Source organism: Bos grunniens, chromosome 14, assembly GCF_055505025.1.
Source record: "Bos grunniens cultivar Pamir isolate PY7600 chromosome 14, Bosgru_T2T1.0, whole genome shotgun sequence".
NCBI lineage: Eukaryota > Metazoa > Chordata > Mammalia > Artiodactyla > Bovidae > Bos > Bos grunniens.
The window spans coordinates 66,669,021-66,690,046 of NC_141178.1; the positions used below are offsets into that span (position 1 = coordinate 66,669,021).

The 21,026-nt window shown below is 34.9% G+C and overlaps 1 protein-coding gene across 5 annotated transcripts in view; it reads right to left on the bottom strand.

Moving 5' to 3' along the window:
* Positions 1-10,069: 10,069 nt before the first annotated feature.
* TMEM65 (transmembrane protein 65) overlaps positions 10,070-21,026 on the bottom strand; it is a 47,801-nt gene continuing 36,844 nt past the window's right edge. For all 5 annotated transcript variants that reach the window (XR_015140928.1, XR_015140927.1, XM_086337109.1 and 2 more), the window contains 4 exons: positions 17,648-17,702; positions 16,723-16,765; positions 14,288-14,393; positions 10,070-12,726 (listed from right to left, as the gene is read on the bottom strand). Coding sequence is in view for 3 of the 5 variants with exons in the window: in XM_086337109.1 (XP_086193235.1) it covers positions 12,625-12,726; positions 14,288-14,393; positions 16,723-16,765; positions 17,648-17,702 (306 nt within the window). In the remaining 2 variants the exon portion in view is untranslated. The remainder of the gene's footprint in view (positions 12,727-14,287; positions 14,394-16,722; positions 16,766-17,647; positions 17,703-21,026) is intronic.

Consider the following 21,026-nt stretch of genomic DNA (forward strand, 5'->3'; position numbering starts at 1 on the left):
GCACACACACACACATAGGCACACACACACACACACTGATATGGGGTCCAAAACTTGTGATCCCAGCAATATGATGGGGCAGAACCTTGACTCCACCCTTTTTTTTTTTTTTGACTCCACCCTGATGTCATAACATCAGCACTCATCAGTTATCAAAACCAAGAGGTTGGTCAGATCTGGGGGGTCACAGCTGTATAACATGGCAGAATCTCAGTATGCAGCCCAGGTCTGCCACCCTGTATTCCTGGTTGAGGTGTGTGAGTGAGTGTTGCACGCTCAGTCGTGTCTGCCTCTTTGTGACTCCACGAACTATATAGCTCACCAGGCTCCTCTGTCCATGGGATTATCCAGGCAAAAATACTGGAGGGGGTTGCCATTTTCTTTTCCAGGGTATCTTCCTGACCCAGGGATTGAAGCCCAATCTGGTAGTCAGATTCTTTACCACTGAGCCACCTAAGAAGTCCATCCCTGGCTGTGGGAACGTCAGTCCAACTAAACTGCCATGCAGATTTCCGCCCTATGTTGCTTTGTCTTAAATTCTCAGCTATAGGTAGTTTGTATGGAGTTTTTCGGAGGCCACCGTGTGAGGAGCCAGTCTTGGGTAAGTCAGCCCTTACTTTTCAGTAGAGTAATAAAGAATACTTCTCTTTCCCAGTTAAATTCTTAACATTTTGAGAAACAAATAAGCTGGACTGTTGAAGATAAAAATAGCAGCCTTATTGCTGATAAAGCCTAAGGTGAAAATATGGTGTACAGAAAAAATGGGCTCCATAATTCTGCACTACAGAACTAGGCAGGCTAGCTGCCAAGTCACATGCATCTTTTGTAAACTTGGGACATTTTAGGCAGGAGAAAAACATTTTCTAATAAAATTATCAAGTGGCCAATTTCTCTGCAGAGAAGCAGACACCAAAGGGGACCCAGGAAGTGACAAGTTCCCCCTGAGTCCAACCATCATAAGCCAAATATGGTAGATACACATAGCCTAGCGAAGAGAATGAGCCAAGTTAGTGATTGAGAAAGGCTAGAATTGTTAAAGTAGATGGCCCACTGAGAACTTAGTGCTATGAGATTAAGTATCTGTGTAAGAATCCAGTGAACCGCAGTCAGTCTTGTTTCACATGAGAAAGGAGGTGTTTCTGAAGTATTCCATTAAGTGGAGTCTTGTTTCACCCCAATAGGTCTTTAGAATGATTAACAGCCATCCCAATGACAGAGTCATTCCCCATGAAATGTCTCATTCAGTCTTAAACCTGTGAGATAAAAACAGTGTGTCTAGTACTCATTCTGCAGATGAGCTGAATGACTTGCTTAGGACCAAACAGCTAGTAAACAAAAGACCTGAGAATTTAGGTTTAAACATTATTTCAGTACAACTACAGGAGTTTCATAGGCCCTTAGCAGCTTTCCACAACACAAGAAAAATATTGGAAGGCTCCAAATCATTGCACTTCAGTGCAGTTATTTTAGGGGTAGCAGTGGGAAAATAACTTCAAAACCACGTGTTTGATCTGGGTTATCTTTTGGTTGCTTAATTTTCATCAAAGATGTGTCCAATGGACTGAGATTTCAATACTTACAGTCACACTGTAAATGACCAAAGTGGAATGTTTTCACATTCCCAGTATTTCTCAGCTAAAGATATTCTACAAGTTCCATTTTTTCCCAAAGATTTAACCACTAAATTGAAGACAGGAGTAAGAGTTCTAAAAAATGCTATCTTCACTATGACCATCAACTGAGCACTTTCTATACGCCAAGCATTCCACCAGGCATGGTACATATAAAATCACAATCCTGTAAGGAGGTATTACTGTCTCAATTTTATAATGGGGGCACTATGAGAGTTCAGAGATTAGTCTTCATGGGTATGTAAGTTCCCAGAGCTATGAACTGATGAGCTTAGAGCTGTAGATTCCAAATGCTCAATGCTATTAACATGGCTTCAGAAAAGCAAAGGACTTCAGCTGTGAAAGGAGATCTTCCTCTACAAAGACTGCCAGATGGATCAGCAGGAGCCACTCCACTCAGAGGCTTAGAGGCTGAGGCTTAAAATGAGCGTCAGAGATGGGTGCAGAATTTCAATCTATTTATGTATTTTTAATGAATTTCCAACTATCTTACCAAGCCTTCAGAAGTTCATAATTGATACCAAGACTAATAAAAAATATAGAAAGAAGGAAAACCTATAATATACCATCGTGGTAAATGTCAAAGACAAGAATGAATTATATACAGCCTTGGCCTCAGTGCTGAGGCATCATACAATGGATGTGAATTAATGGTATTCACAGGGAGCTGTGGAATCATGGAGAATTTAACTCAATAATTCAAACTAAATTGATGCCTTGCCCTCTAAGATCATTGTGTTTCATTTATATTTTTCCTAAATTGGAATAATTCAGTGTTTTTATTTAAAAGGTTATATTAAGTCTTACTTCAGAGTAAAGATGAATATGAATAGTGTCAAAGTTATTTTATTGCCCAATATGTTGAATTATATAAAACAAAAAACCTCTAATAGTGACTTCCCTGGTGATCCAGTGGCTAAGACTGTGCACTCCCATTGCAGGGTGCTCAGGATTGATCTCTGGTCAGAGAATGAGATCTCACATGCTGCAACTTTAAAAAAAAAAAAAAGGAAAAAAAATATCCTACATGTCACAATGAAGATGGAAGATCCTGCATGCTGCAACTAAGACCTGGTGCAGCCAAATAAATTTTTTAAAAATCTATAATATAATGCATTGCAAGAACTAAATAGCAATACTGTGAACCATGTGGATCACGCACTTAGAATCACAGAATTCCAGAGCTTGCAGACACCCAAAGACTGTCCATCTGTCCGATACCAAATGATCCTCCAGGGAAGGGATCCGGTCTCATGATTCTGTTGATCTACCTCCCTCAAAACCTGGTTCCTTACTGGACACCAAACACATAATAGGAATGAATACAGAAGATGTTTTTCTTTGAATTGCATTTTCAATTTCTGTATTTTAGAGACAAGAAGGGTGAATCTTGCATTAATTAAACTATTTATTAGATGTCTGAGTGGGAAGAATATTGAGGGAAGATATAATTATAAAACCTAAAACGTAGCCGGGATCCAGCCTAGAGTTTTCAGCTTGTTTACAAAACATGCCAGATATCAGATGGCAAGAAAAGGGTAATGTGTTAATAGCAGATAGGCAAAACATTGGCTTCGATTTCTAGAAAAGACTAAAGAACTTGGACTAAATTTTTGGCAGAGCTGCTCTGCAACATACTTTGTCTCTTGAAATCTAAGCGCTTAGAAATACAAAGGACTTGGAATAAATGAATGTTTATTTTAAGCACCTTAAGCATTGTTCTACAATCTTTCATCTACATAGAAAAATATAAACACAAAAAGCATGGTACTAGCCACCAGAATGTTTTTTCTGTAAATTTAAAATCCCAAAGTTATCCATCTGCTCTCCAATTATCTAAAAATATAATTCTATAAAATTTGAAGAAAAAAAAAACTAGAATTTCAAATCAAAAGAGTTGTATTTACATAAGATCTAATTACTTAAAAACAGTTTAACTCTTCTCATCTATAAAATTAAGGATTACATTGCCCTTATCTATTTTGCTACAAAATGCTGTGATTATTAGGATATTCTAAATAGCTTATCAATAGCTGTGGTTTGCTTTTGCTTGCCATGTAAATTATCATTTTAAACACTTGGGGATCTTTTTCACCTTACCATGACGAAGAGAGATTTTAAATTTTAGTTTTTTCCCACTTTCCTTTTACTTCTCTCATCATCCACGAGAAACTCAGCACTTACGAAAGAGTGTTCAAGGTCTGTGATGGTTGCAAAGGGAAATAAAAGATGAATAAAAGATATGAGCTGCAAGAAACTCACAATATAACAGAAGGGATATGGATACCAAAAAATATGCCCATGATAAAGCATAATCTGGAAGGATAGAGATGTTATCACAATGGCCTCCAATGAACAATGCTCCCCTGTGTCCATGACCCTTTGCAATAGGCCATTCTTGATCCTCCCCTCAGAAGGATGGAGTCAGTTTCTCCACTCCTTTGCATTTGGGCTGGTTTTGTAACTTGTCCTGACCAAAGGAAGATGGTAGATGTTACACCGTAGAAGGTCCAGAGTGTAGGCACTGTGAGACCTCATGATTTCTACTTTTACTCTCCTGGAACCCAACTGCCATGCTAAGATTTGGTCATAGACTATGAAATGATGAGAGACCACATGGTGAGAGATCCTAGTCCTCCCTCTATGTCAAAACCATCTTAAACCCTCAGCTTCTGCCAGTTGGACTACAGTCATATGACTGAACCCAGGCAAAACCAGTAGACTAGTTGCACAGCCAATCCACAGAAATGTGCTGAACAGCTTTCTTTGACTCAACTATCTTTCTGAAACTCCGTTTATATCTTGCATATGCATAAATATTTTATAAACGGTAAAGCACTATATAAATGTATAGCTCTCATATTATTAGCAAATATCAAATCTTTACTGACTTTCACAGTTCTCACAGAAAATTTCTTTATCCTACAGCTTTTGAACATTCCCCTCATCTCCCCCCAAAGTAGTTTATTTGAGTTTAACTCCTCAGTCATCATTCTCACAATTTACTCATCTAAACAAAAGGCTTGACTTTTAATTGTGGAAAAATTATATAATCTATCCTATAAGATGGAAAAGCTCTATACAGTCAACAAAAACAAGACCAGGAGCTGACTGTGGCTCAGACCATGAACTCCTTATTGCCAAATTCAGACTTAAATTGAAGAAAGTAGTGAAAACCACTAGACCATTCAGGTATGACCTAAATCAAATCCCTTATGATTATACAGTGGAAGTGAGAAATAGATTTAAGGGCCTAGATCTGATAGAGAGAGTGCCTGATGAACTATGGAATGAGGTTCGTGACATTGTACAGGAGACAGGGATTAAGACCATCCCCATGGAAAAGAAATGCAAAAAAGCAAAATGGCTGTCTGAGGAGGCCTTACAAATAGCTGTGAAAAGAAGTGAAAAACAAAGGAGAAAAGAAAAGATATAAACATCTGAATGCAGAGTTCCAAAGAATAGCAAGAAGAGATAAGAAAGCCTTCTTCAGTGATCAATGCAAAGAAATAGAGGAAAACAACAGAATGGGAAAGACTAGAGATCTCTTCAAGAAAATCAGAGATACCAAAGGAACATTTCATGCAAAGATGGGCTCGATGAAGGACAGAAATGGTATGCACCTAACAGAAGTAGAAGATATTAAGAACAGATGGCAAGACTACACAGAAGAACTGTACAAAAAAGATCTTCACAACCCAGATAATCACGATGGTGTGATCACTGACCTAGAGCCAGACATCCTGGAATGTGAAGTCAAATGGGCCTTAGAAAGCATCACTACGAACAAAGCTAGTGGAGGTGATGGAATTCCAGTTGAGCTATTTCAAATCCTGGAAGATGATGCTGTGAAAGTGCTGCACTCAATATGCCAGCAAATTTGGAAAACTCAGCAGTGGCCACAGGACTGGAAAAGGTCAGTTTTCACTCCAATCCCAAAGAAAGGCAATGCCAAAGAATTCTCAAACTACCGCACAATTGCACTCATTTCACACGCTAGTAAGGTAATGCTTAAAATTCTCCAAGCCAGGCTTCAGAAATATGTGAACTGTAAACTTTCTGATGTTCAAGCTGGTTTTAGAAAAGGCAGAGGAACCAGAGATCAAATTGCCAACATGTGTTGGATCATCGAAAAAGCAAGAGAGTTCCAGAAAAATATCTATTTCTGCTTTAATGACTATGCCAAAGCCTTTGACTGTGTGGATCACAATAAACTGTGGAGAATTCTGAAAGAGATGGGAATACCAGACCACCTGACCTGCCTCTTGAGAAACCTGTATGCAGGTAAGGAAGCAACAGTGAGAACTGGACATGGAACAACAGACTGGTTCCAAATAGGAAATGGAGTATGTCAAGGCTATATATTGTCACCCTGCTTATTTAACTTATATGCAGAGTACATCATGAGAAACGCTGGGCTGGAAGAAGCACAAGCTGGAATCAAGATTGCCGGGAGAAATATCAATAACCTCAGATATGCAGATGACACCATCCTTATGGCAGAAAGTGAAGAGGAACTAAAAAGCCTCTTGATGAAGGTGAAAGTGGAGAGTGAAAAAGTTGGCTTAAAGCTCAACATTCAGAAAACAAAGATCATGGCATCCGGTCCCATCACTTCATAGGAAATAGATGGGGAAACAGTGGAAACAGTGTCAGACTTTATTTTTCTGGGCTCCAAAATCACTGCAGATGGTGACTGCAGCCATGAAATTAAAGGATGCTTACTCCTTGGAAGGAAAGTTATGACCAACCTAGATAGCATTGAAACATGTAAAATATCATGTATGAAACGAGATGCCAGTCCAGGTTCAATGCACGATACTGGATGCTTGGGGCTAGTGCACTGGGACGACCCAGAGGGATGGTATGGGGAGGGAGGAAGGAGGAGGGTTCAGGATGGGGAGCACATGTATACCTGTGATGGATTCATTTTGATATTTGGCAAAACTAATACAATTATGTAAAGTTTAAAAATAAAAAAAAATTAAAAAAAAAACAAAAGCAGAGACATTACTTTGCCAACAAAGGTCCGTCTAGTCAAGGCTATGGTTTTTCCTGTGGTCATGTATGGATGTGAGAGTTGGACTGTAAAGAAGGCTGAGCACCGAAGAATTGATGCTTTTGAACTCTGGTGTTGGAGAAGACTCTTGAGAGTCCCTTGGACTGCAAGGAGATCCAACCAGTCCATTCTGAAGGAGATCAGCCCTGGGATTTCTTTGGAAGGAATGATGCTAAAGCTGAAACTCCAGTACTTTGGGCACCTCATGCGAAGAGTTGACTCATTGGAAAAGACCCTGATGCTGGGAGGGATTGGGGGCAGGAGGAGAAGGGGACGACAGAGGATGAGATGGCTGGATGGCATCACTGACTCGATGGACATGAGTCTGAGTGAACTCCGAGAGTTGGTGATGGACAGGGAGGCCTGGTGTGCTGCGATTCATGGGGTCGCAAAGAGTCGGACACGACTGAGAGACTGATCTGATCTGATCTGATCTGATGCCTATTCCATCTTTTTAATCTTCAGAAGTCAACAAAAAATTTGCTGAAATTTCTTTCATTCATAAACTCATCAATAGCATTAACCTATGTTTGGTGTTACAAAATTTCATACAAATACCAATACAAAACACCATGTGCTTCATACAGCTATCAGCATAAGATCAGTAGATCCTGAAAGTTCTAAAGCTTCAATGTTAAAATGTTACAAGTTTCTGCTTTAATTTCTACTTCAATCCTAACAGTTGGAGGAAAAAAACTTATTTCAGTGTTAAAACTTATACACCAATAGCATTTACTACCTAGGTAAAAAAAATTACAAGGTTTCATTATGAGCACATAATAAACCCTAAATCATTTGCTGATAGATTGGTCACCCACTGACTTTATGAATCCCAAGGTAGCTTCCCCATGCTTCCAAGTCATTTCCCTTTACTGCTGTCAGTAAATATGCAGGGAGTCTGGGTGAACTCCGGGAGTTGGTGATGGACAGGGAGGCCTGGTGTGCTGCGATTCATGGGGTCACAAAGAGTCGGACACGACTGAGCAACTGAACTGATTAATCTTAATACTTAAATATTAATATTCAGGCTTAATTCTGAAAACATGAATACTGCAAAACAAACAGGAAATTTTTTACATGCAATCCAACTCCTGGGCATGTATCTGGAGAAAATCAATTATGAAAATTTACATGCACACCCCAATGTTCATTGCAGCACTATTCCAAGACATGGAAGCAACCTAAATGTCCATCAAGAGGTGAACAGATAAAGAAGATGTGGCACATATATACAATGGAATATTATTCAGTCATATAAAAAGAGTGAAATAATGCCATTTGCAGTAACATGGATGGATCTAGAGATCATCATACTAAGTGAATTAAACAGAGAAAGACAAATATCATATGATATTACTGATACGTGTAATCTAAAGAAAAAGATACAAATGAACTTAAATAGACCCACAGACACAGAAAACAAACTATGGTTACCAAAGCAGAAAGAGAACAGAGAGGGATAAATTAGGAATTTGAGGTTAACATCAACAGACCACTACATAAAATAGATAACCAACAAGGACCTACTGTACAGCATGGGAACTATACTCAATATTTTATAATAAACTGTAAGGGGAGAGAATCTGAAAATATATATACATATCAATATATATATATAACTCACTGTGCTGCACATCTGAAACTAACATAGTATTGTATATTAACTACACTTCAATTTTTAAAAAAATATAAAGAAAAAAATCGTATAATGCATTCCAAAGTGAAATATGAAAGTATTTCATATAGTAGAGATTCTCTAAACATCAACTTTCTAGAACCTAGCATAATACCTCCTCTTCCCTGATAAATGTATTGTTTATTTCTTACTTCTTTCAGGTGCTCCCTGACCACTCTGTATAAAAATAACCCCCTACATATGACCACCGGTACTTTCTATCCTTCTCGTTTCATTTATTACTAAAGAACTTATCACCACTTATTTAAGGGTACAACTGCTTTCCTGTATTCTCCTCCCTCACTTCCGCTCCCCTACAGAATAAGTTTCCTAAGGATATATAGATGTTCTGGCTGTTCATTCAGAGATTTGAACAGTTCCCAGTATATAATATACAGTCAAAAACAAAAGATTTGTTAAATGAATTTGGAGAGTTTTAGTACAATTCCTTTAAGTTATAAGTGAGAAAATAACTCCATAAACACACAGGCAAAAAGAAGCCTGAGCAGAGAACAGCCATTACAGAGTCCATGCAACTGCTGTCCCGCCTGCATAGTAAGTAGTTAAGAACACAGACTGCATGCTTGGACAAAGCCAGACTTCAGTCCACCTATTAATAGTGACGTCCTGTGCAAACTAACCTCTCCACGTCTCCATTTGCTCAATATGAAATAAGGATAATAACAGTACCAACTTGACATTGCTATTACAGAGATTAAGTGTGATAATGTGTGTAAAATACTACAGTACAAAGCAACCAGTAAGTGCTTAACAAAAGGGAACTAACATTATATTTATCATCACCACCACTGCCATCATCATCTCACTTAGGCTCCATAGCCTATTTTCTAATATTTCTCAAATAATTTATGGTAAGACTGACTATCAAGTTTCTAAGTCCACACAGCCAAAAAACAGCAAATTAGAGAGAGAGCAATTGTCAGAAGAGAGAGCAGCAAAAAATGGGGGGAAAATGAAAAAGCTATAAAAACCAGATATATACCTAGTTTTCTGATTGTTTTTTTCACAAAAAAAGATGTATTTTGTCAAATCACTTTTCTGCAAGAATTGAGATGATCATGTGGCATTTTCTGCTTTGTTCTATTAATGCAGTGTATTACAATGACTGACCCCTTATACTAACCCACTATTGCATCCTAGGTAAGATCCCAATTGTTCAAGAAAAGATTATATTTAATATTAATGTAAAAAGATTATATTACATTTAATACACTCTTAAAATGGCAAGAAACTATAATTCTAAAACTGGGAAAATTTACTTCAAAATGGTTTGCACAAGTTTTTGGTATAAAAGATAAATTTTTATTACCTTCAAAATTCATTTTCTAGAGAAAATGAGTAAAGTAAATGATGCATTCTTATATAGAAGGCCTGGATATCTCTGCTGTAAATAAATAGCCATCAGTGTAATTTATGTCAATCTATCTAAAGTTTTTTTGACATCCTATTAAAGGTCAAATTGTCTCAATATGGGGTCATCCTGCTCTCATAATCTATAATGTATCTCAAGTGTGGACTTCAGGGAAACAGTAAATAGTTCCATTTTACTGTCTCAGTGACACTGGCAGAACCCTGTAACAAATCTGCATTTATTTATACTATTTCCTTTAAGCTACAGAATAACCAGGATTTTCTGAGATTAGAAAGAAAATCAAATTTCAAAATCAAAACCACATTCCAAAATTTCTTAAAAGGTATTTTTCTTTGTTCAATTCCTTTGTAAAAACATTGGTCACCATTTAACATACAGTGGCAACAAAATGCACCCAGTTTACATGCATAAATAAGTCAACAAATCATAATACACGGACAACATGACTTCAAATGAACAGTATTGACGCAGCTCATGTTGCATTTAACCATAGTTATAGTTGCTCCCAATAAAGAAATACTTAATGTGAGAAATAAGAATTCCAGTTTCAACCTGAAATAACATTCTCCATGACAAGTAACATTAAACAATGATTATATGAAGTCATTATCTTAAAGGGAACCATTTTTCAGACGTCACTTTGTGCAAAGCACCATACTAGAAAAAAACGTGTACCTTAGGTTAAGGATGAAAGGGCTCCATTCTTTTAAACTAATTACCTGAATTATGCAAATTGTATTGTGACCATAAATTAAAGCACTTTTCAATATGAAGGTTATATATTCCATATTTTGAAATCTTAAATAATTCTACAGATGCTCAGTTAAACTAAAAGATTCGGTAGGACTGTTATTTTCATGAGCAGAAAAAAAAAAAAGTAAAATCAAAAGCCCTTTCTAAACTCACAGGCAAGGTTTCTGCATCTAAGACTTAATAAAAAGAAAATTTAAGCACCACAAAAACATATATTTTTAGAGAACAAAAAGGGCTGGCAATATAAGTTAGGCACAAAAGCACTTAAACATTTACCAAAAAAATTTTTTTAAATAATCACTCTAATCCTATCATCTGAAATTAAAAAAAAAACAAATTTTGGTGTCTGTGCTGTTATGTGGAAGATACAAACCACAATTCTATTTAAGATGTTAAGTTTTATAATTTTAATTTGATCAAACGAGACTGTCACATTATTTGTACATAAGAAGAATGTTATATATTTATTTTTATAGCATATGATCTATTTTTCCCTCAAAAATCTATGATTACAGGATAGCTCTAAAATAATTTGGAAGTAAACAGAAAAGAATTTATCACAAACAGTCTTCTGAGAGAAACCAGCTCCTCTGAAAATAAGAATTCAAAGTAAATGTGCAAATAAAACTTTAAAATAAGGTAGCTGTAAATACAGCCATCTTTAAGTTTCCCTTCTTTTTCATCTATTTAACAAAGTAAATAGTTTCAGCGGCCCAAATAGTCATTTTAATTTGTTTTTCTCCTCTGTGATACATTTAAGTACTCTTATAATTAAGAATAATTTTTTAGCATGTATAACAGATCACATGCTAACAAACTTTACAGGTTCATAAAATTAAAATTTATGACTCACAAGTATAGATGTGAATTCTAGCTACACTTAAGTCAGATACACAAGACTGGACATAAGGAACTTCAATCTAGAATATGATTTAAACGCCACAAAAAAAGAAAGGGAACAAAAAATGGGAGAAAGAATTTCTCCTCATACATCTTTCGATTACTAGGCTATATATATATATAGCAAAAAGTAAAATACCAAATATTTATTTTTCACCTCAAAAGAAGTTATCCAGAAATAAAATCTGCTAAAGAAGATATAACATTAGGATTCAAATTCATTCAACTCAGATAAGGAGACAACATTTGGAGGGGAGGAGCATTCCCAAACAATATTATTTGTACTTATTAACCTTACGAACATCACCTCAACGTCACCAGTCATACCATAGACCTTCTTAACAGTTTCCATTTTATACTTCTGTGAAAAAAACATTTTTTTAGCCTTGTAACTTTCCAACTGTCATGCGAAACCTCTTAGTTGACCTAAATCCCACAATCCCCATTAAAAGCATTCTAATGACTTTCTTTCCAATAGGAGTCAAAAATCACTAGGTAATTATTCATAGTTGAGAAAATAAAAGTATAAAAACCAACTCAAAATAATGCAGTTCTTAACATATATGTTCTTATGTAGTAGGCAGACTAAAAATAATTGTTCATCCTAATTAATCTCTGGCTCTTGAGACTAAGAGGTCAGAAAATTAAAATGAGTGATAAGTACTTCATTTTGAATAGATAGGAGAGTTTTTAAAAAATGACTGAAACTATATGATTGTAAATGTTTACTGTGAAACAGTACAAAATTGATGTTGCCAAAAAGAGTAAAAAAGAAATATTCAACTGATATTAAACATCTTAAGTAATTTGGAAAAAATTTTAAGGTTGAATTGTAACTGTAGGGGACAACAACGACAGAAAATGCTTTCATGCGTGTACACATGGTAAGTAACAAACAGGCAAATCTCAAGTTAGCACAGTACATCAACAATTGATACTTAAACGGTATTTTGGTATATAAAGAAAAAGAAAAGGTAAAATGTTGACTGCCATTGATGAAAAAGCATTTTACCAATTTACACAAAAAATTTTTTTAAAAAGATGTCCTAAGAAAACCAAGCCACAATAAGTTAGTGTTTTCCATAATACATGCTGAATTATTTGATCCCGTTATCTATACACTGTTACTGTCTTAATTCCTAAATGCTGTTGACAGCATATTTGATAACTGAGGTACATTAGTTTACATCTTTTTAAAGGTATTCTATGTGAGTTAATTTTTCTTTTCCAGTTTTTCATCATCTTCACCTCCTCCAAAGAAGATCAAAGGGAACATTCCTAGAATGCAGCCAATAGTCACCCCGACAGCTTTACCCTACGGAAACAAAAGAAAACATTTTTTCAAAGTTATTTTATCCCTGTAAGAGGAACCTCTGCTTAAGTATCTATGATAAAAATTACTATGTACTATATAATTCAACTGTTACTATATTTCTTTTGATCATACTAACAAATTAAAAAATAACGTACAAAAAGGTTCTAGAACAAATAATATGTAAAGTTCAAGGCAATCAGGAAAAAAATTTAAAAATTTTTTCAAATTGTCATAAAAATAACATTAGAGAAGTTTTCAAAAAGAAAATACCTTAAAAATGTACATACATTTTAAAGTCAGAAGATAGAAAGGAATGAAAAATCTCACCCAGTACTCTCAATATATTTGGATTTGCTGTCCTTTGTACATATTCCTTTTCAGTATTTATCCCCATGTACACCTAATTATGAATGTAGGTCTAATCATTATGTAAACATAACTTTGTTTACTGCTTTCCTCCTGCCCCCCACCAGTCATATATGTTATAATAAACTCTTTTTCAAACTGTTTCATAAACTTAATACAAAAACTTCTAAATTCCACTGAATTGATGGGCCTATAATAAATGTAAAAGCTCTTCTTACCATTAAAAATCATCACTACTGTCAGTGATAGAACAATAAACATTTCGGTGTATAGTTCTTCCTCAATGATTTATTTAAAAATCAAATAAGATGAATATCTGTGCATAATTATACTGGTTTGCTGTCTATTCTAGACAAAACTGCAAATATATGTTTATACCCACTGCAATATATTTATATGTCTACATACACAGAATTTTTCTGTGACCTCACCTATATTATGAAAAATTTATTTAATTTTTATAAATGATTTTTAAATGTTGCATTCCTATGATGACTATTAAGGTTAAAATACTTATCAATTAAGTTTTACATCTTCATACAGACATTTATTGAGAATCTACAAAGTACCAAACTCTATGGTAGGTACCAGGGAGACAGAGATTAGTCAGATGCAGTCCCTCTCTCCACCAGGAACTTCCAGTTAGTTATCATCATACGTTTCTACTTGCTAATCAATATACTTGGAATTCTCTCTCCCACCTAATAAATGTTTCATCAATAATTTAAAAATAAGCTTAGATCTAATATGCACCAAGAAATCTCCCCGCTAAAAGAAATTTCTTTCCACAAAGAGTTATTTCTTCTCCTGGTGCTTCTGCTATATCCAGTGTACTATTTCTATTACTGAATATGTCACACTAAATTATAATTTGTTTAATATGTCTGATTCTTTACCTATACAATCCTCAAAAAGAACTATAGTTTATTACTCATTTTATGTCCTTCAGTCTCAGCACATAACTGATACTCCTCAACAGTAACTGAATCATATAAAGATTTTTTCAAAAATCTTTTTCAAGTATGCCTACAAAAAAAGTCAATGATTAGTTTTTCTGAAACCTACTAAGGTTTGGACAGTTTTTGTTAAAAACTCCACTCAGTTTTAATCTCAAATTTCTCAAGGGACTGAATTATATACAGTGTCTTGTTCTGGCTACCCAAATTCATTATCATAAACCACACAAAGTACTCACCAAATGTGAACTAACACGTGTTTGCCACATGTCAACTTGCTTTGGTGAGAGATCAGGAATTGATAGGCCTAACCTGGAAGCCAAAGCTTCAACATAGCCTGCAAGTCTTTAAAAATACAAGAGGACAAGTAAGTCAGAAAGAAAAACACCAATACAGTATATTAACGCATATATATGGAATTTAGAAAGATGGTAACGATGATCCTATATCAGTTCAGTTCAGTCGCTTAGTCGTGTCCAACTCTTTGCGACCCCATGGACTGCAGCACGCCAGGCCTCCCTGTCCATCACCAACTCCTGGAGTCCACCCACACCCATGTCCATTGAGTTGGTGATGCCATCCAACCCTATATGCGAGTCAGCAAAAGAGACACAGATGTAAAGAACAGACTTTTGGACTCTGTGGGAGAAGGCAAGGGTGGGATGATTTGAGAGAATAGCATTGAAACATGTATCTCATCATATGTGAAACAGATCGCCAGTCCAGGTTTGATGCATGAGACAGGGTGCTCAGGGCTGGTGCACTGGTATGACCCTGAGGGATGGGATGGGGAGGGAGGTGGGAGGAGGGTTCAGGATGGGGAACACATGCACACCCATGGCTGATTCATGTCAATGTATGGCAAAAACCACTAAAATATTGTAAAGTAATTAGCCTCCAATTAAAATAAATTTTTTAAAAATCAAAAAAAAAAAAAAAAAGAGGACAGAATATAAGTTTTTAAAGAGACACATACGAAAAACTATGTTCTCACATATGAAAAACTCATGACTATAACAAAGATAATTTTATATCTGTATACTCCAGAAATGGTGTAAACTTTCTTTTACAATTTTCATCTTTATTGTATATACATATATTTGGTTTAAAATTTTCCAGACTGACATATTTAATACACAGGTAAATTAACTGACTTAAGAGTAATTACTCTCTACCATTACTTTAAAAAGAACAATTTAAGGTATATAAAAATTTTACAATTACAATTAATGCATTTATTCCAAATTCAAAAGCAAAGCACTTTAACATATAATTTAATAACTGTCACCAGAAAAAAAGTTTTCTTAAAATTTATCAGACTGATATACTAAGAAAAACAGCCTATAATTTTCAGGGCAATTTCAAGTATCTTCTAAGTGGCCATTGCTTATTGGATACAGTCTTACTTAAAGAACTGGAATAAAGAAAAAAATTTGCCAATTAAATTATGCATACCATCAATTATAAGATGGATCCCAACATTAGATATGTTAAGTTCTAAAAACCTATGCAACTAAGACTGATAAAATGTGGTATTTACTACATAATGGTATTTTAAGGCAGAGGAGAGATAGTTCTTAGGTGGAAGAGTCCCAACAAATCTATAATATTATCATTATAAACCTTAATGTTGGAAACTGGGAAATGGAATGTTTAAGAGATAATATCACTACAGGTTTACATCAGAAATTCCAGGTTACAAAATTTCTGCTTTGGCCCAGAACAAAGAAACTGTGTTTTGAACAGTAGCTGTGGCCCCATACTCAAGTGCAGATGTCTAATATACAGAGTTAGATCATGTATAAAGCTGCCTTTCCCTAGATTATAGGGCTAAGTAGACTGCTCCTAGACCCAAATTCAAATCTCAAAACTTACCATCAAAATGAACCAAAAAAAAAAGAAGGAAGAAACAGAACCAAAGACTGAGCAAGATAGAGTATGTTTATCACAATAATTAATGCCAACTCTGTCTAATTCATACTTCCTAGGTTTCCCCAAGCTCAGGAAGCAGCCCAGGCCATCTGCTGCTTAGAAGAGAAAATGTAAAAACAGAAAGAGAGAAAGCTGGCCTTTTCTGAGTAGGCGCCCTCAGTTTGTTTCATCATTCCTTCTTGCCACATGGAATAAAAAGAGCAAAAATTAGCCAAGTCCATGTATGCTTTGGCCATTATTCGCTTTGAAAATTCCTCTCTCTAGAAAACATGCCCAGTCAGTGTCCTCACATTTGAGCCATATTTCTTATCTTTGGACTTAGTGGGAGGACGGGGTGGGGTATGAAATAATGATAGGGTTTCTTACTTTTAGTCCTGTCTCATCCCTAGAAATATTTATAAAATACATATAAACATTTCGGGACATGAAAAATTCAACTCTGCTTACCTTACGGTAGTTTTAGAAAAAAATTTACACATATCAGAATTGCTTGAGAAGATTCTTAAACTCAAATGTCAGGGCCCCATCCCTAGAGACACTAATTCTGCAAGACTGAGATGTGAGCTAGGCATCTATATTTGATGTACACCAAACATTTAGTGCTGCTGATTTAGAAACATTAATTTTAAAAATTTAGTTCTAAAACACACATGCAAAAATAAATGTCCCTTTTCAAAATCCTTCCCAATTAAAGGAAAATGGAGAATAGAGAGTAAGTATACACATGCACAAGTGAACCTACCCAAGACCAGCTAAATCTGACACAAGGTTTCCCAAAGCAGCAGCTAAAAAAATGAAAAATGGACAAGTGAATTACTACATAAAAGTCAGAAAAATCACTATAGTAGATCACCAGGTAATCAATAAAGCACTGGTCTGGAAGAGTTACCACCTTTCTAAGCTACAATGACTATATCCAAAGTAACTCATTGGATAGCTCTGAATTTCAAGATCTCAAAATAGAGATCTGAGATTATAGTCTTCTACCTCCATCAATTAGTAGTTTTTTTTTTTCTGATGTGGCAGCCAGTTTTCATTTTGGTTTCAATATTAAAAAATTTGCATAACATTCTGTAGTTCAACTTTCAGACAATATTTAAGGGAATTTGGATACTTGAAAGTTAAAGAGTAAAGTACAGCTAATGACATTCAAGAAAATCAAGGAGAGAAATGCCTCTTTCGTTACTCATCTACTTCACATGTTCCATAGTAATGTAACACAGAATTGTTCCCAAATTTCACCATCATGAAGAGTAGAGTGGTATTTGTGGGGAAAGAAGGAGACAGAACTAAATCAGATTTTTGATCTTGTGTTTCCTTCCTTGATTTTTCTTCCCAGCTTGAAAATACATAATTTGATAGAGAAATGGGTAGGAAGGTTTTAGGGTAACACTGAATTAAGAGAAAAAAAATTTTTTAACACAATCAATATAGCAGATTACTGTTACTCATTAACTAACATAAAGTACCCAAACATTCTCAGAAAAATGCATACTACATTTACCAAATTAAAAATTAAAGGACAGGATTAAGGAGATAAACTATTAATGACAGACATCTCAGTGAATAAATTCATTCAAATGAAGTATCCTCTTCTATACTTAACCTACTAAAATGTTTCATAAATATACAGACAATGGAATAATTACACTACTATTATTAAATACCTGCCATAGTTGAAATTCCCAAAATAATTCCAATAGACAATTCAATATGGGTTCCCTGAAAAACAATTACAAAGAAATTAATCTTACAAATTAAAACTGAAGTGGCTATAAAATAGTAAAGCATTAATTAAAACAGATAAAACAATTTTATTACAGCAAATTTATATATATAATATACATAAATATGCATATACTATAGCAAATCACTTATTTATTACATATATGCATTCATGCAGAAATAACATCAATATTTTATTCATTACAATTAAGCCTTCATAAAAATAAAAAATAGCAACACACAGAACAATACAATTCATCATTAATAATCTAGAATTTATATTTTCCTACTATGGAAAGGTGCTTTAATGCTTTTGAACACAAAGATAACCAACTCACCTAAATTTTAAATTCTGAATGATATAATTATATACTATTGGTATTTACCTTATAAAAGATGTAAAAGACTAGACCAGTTTCTAAGGACCCAAAAAATCAGACTTCAAAAATTATCCTTAAAACATTTAACTCTTTAATCACTAGATAATGAGACTATATAATTCATTTACAAGCAACAACAGCATTTAATACAATAAAGATACAGCAAAAATGAAGCTCCATTGAATTTACTTATTGAGAGTTTAAGACTCCCTCTAAAGAAAACAAGGGCTCATATTTTCACTTCTACTTTTAAAGATACGGAACTGAAGATTAAATGATTCTGATGGGTTACTACATTAAAAAAAAGAAATCCTAGAATCTATTGTGCTAATTCAGTTCTAACCCTTATGCAATGCTGCCAAAAATGGACTTTTCAAAAGTTCTCTTAAATATTGATGGTTGAAAATTTCTAAAAAAATTTTTTAAATCCCAATGATACTTGTGGAGGGAAAAAAAAACACCCTACAAATTTCAGTATTTGTTGAGGAAAAACAAAAGAGATGCCTTATCTGGTATACAGTTATATTGCATTACTCAATTATTTACAAAACTGAAGAGAAGTTAAATTTAACTTCCTCAATTTTCCTTCCCCTAGGCCTTTTGATTCCACTCCTTTCAAATATAATTCCTATAGAGTATGGACCAAATAGCCTGATGTAAAGGTCTCCCAGGCATTAAAGTTACAAGGTTGTAAAGGAACGCAAAGAAACAGATTTCTGAAGAAAAAGAAAACAGGCACAAAGAAATATCTTTATACATGGATGAAAAAACAGTGGAGTATTAATATAGGAGAGAAGCACCCGACAGCTACAATGTACAAAAAATAAATACAGCACCTTTAACAGCAACGACTCATTGGAAATTACCTAAAATGAATCTGTCTGCCAACACATGTATTTATAAAGCATTTACATGCTTAATCACTTGGTTGAATTTAAGAAACCTGAAGATGCTTCTAACAGCATGAAAGGCTTCATGTAAAGTCAAAGTTGGTTTGAAGGCAATAAAATCTCTCCTCTTTTCCTTTTCCCCATATTAACATCAAATTTCATGTTAACAGGTAGGGTAGAAATTATAAATAAACCTAGTACTAGTTGTCTTAAAGTTGTACTTGGTTCATCACCTCAATCTTATTCATCTATTCTAGAATTCTAATCAAGTCTATCCTAATTAAATTGTAAGAAGAATTCTGCCCCCTACTCACTAAAATATAAGTTATAATAAGCAATCCAACAACACAAAAATTAAAAAAAAACTATGAAATTAAAAGCTTAGTATGAACAGCAGCCAAGAATAAAGGTCAAATCTACTATGAGAAGTTATATAGGAATTTGTTTACATGATCGCAATTAGGGTAGCAATCAAGAGAGTATACCTAACAGGAAAAATATCAAATGACACGATACAAAAAAAAGAATCAGTTAAAAATTAAACATTAAAAAGAATGTTTTCTTAACTTACTATCTTCAAACAGTCACAGCTATCCTATAATGGCAATTAGTGTTTAACAAAAAAAGGTGAAAAACATTCTTAAGATAACAATGTTCACTTATTTTCCTTTTCATAGATTCTATAGTTATATTATTTATAGATTTTTAGTCTTAGCGGTCTATTAAAAAAGTCTCTCTGGAAAATTTAACTGTTTCTGAATTATTCTGCAATTATCACAGGCTATTTTAACACACCTTTTACTCTTAATCAGTTTTAAGCCAGTAGTTTACATACTTATTTCAGTACTATATAAATTAAAAATTGGTGATGTCTGTGAAACTGGATTTCAACATAAACCAGAAAAACAAATTTTACTGAGTTAGAGTCAATCATCTCAGGCCTAGAAAAACAGTCCACTCTAGTCACACTAACAATAAGACACAGGCCTGAGTAACACAAGATAGGAACATTACAATAATTTGACTTTAGAATGTGGCTGTAGTTGTTCTGTCTTAATTGGTATCTGTATTTAAACACAGATATCTGTTTCTTGGGGCTTCCCTGGTAGCTCAGCTGATAAAAAATCTGCCTGCAATGTGGGAGACTCCAGTTCAATTCCTGGGTTGGGAAGACCCACTGGAGAAGGGATAGGCTACCCACTCCAGTATTCTTGGGCTTCCTTGGTGGTTCAGATGGTAAAGTATCTACCTGCATTGATTGAGACCAGGGTTCAATCCCTGGTTTGGGAAGATCCCTTGGAGGAGGGCATGGGAACCCACTCCAGTATTCTTGCCTGGAGAATCCTCATGAACAGAGGAGCCTGGCGGGCTGCAGTCCATTGGGTTATAGAGTTGGGCACAAATGAGCGACTAAGCACAACACATCAATTACTTGAGATATTTATTTCAAAGAAATAGTAAGACCATACTGAAAGTTGATGAAAGTGAAAGTCACTCAGTCATGTCTGACTGTTTGCGACCCCGTGGACTATACAGTCCATGGAATCTCCAAGCCAGAATATTGGAGTGGGTAGCCATTCCCTTCTCCAGGGGATCTTTCCAACCCAGGAATCAAACAGGGATCTTCTGTACTGCAGGCAGTTTCTTTAACAGCTGAGCTACCAGGGAAGCCCCAAGACCATACTGTGAAGGTCTTATTCAGGATCTAAGAAACTACCCAGTTTCCCTATTCTGCTCCCTCTTCAAAATCTCCCTGCCCTCTCTCTTTAAGCAAAATATATCATCTCAACACTTCCCTTTAGGATAGCCTTTCATCATTTGAATATCTAAGGTTTGCTCAACTGAGGCAAAAAAAAAAAGATTTTTAAGATGTTAGAATGAGGGGATACCTGCTATCAATACAGAATTAAAATACTGAGTGTAAAATTGTAACAGAGAAGCTTTAATCCAATCTATTCAGGAATACACCAAGTCTTAAATGACAGTTTATAATTTAATCATAGTGTTTTTTTCTATAAATAGTAAATAAAATTAGACTTCATTTACACTAA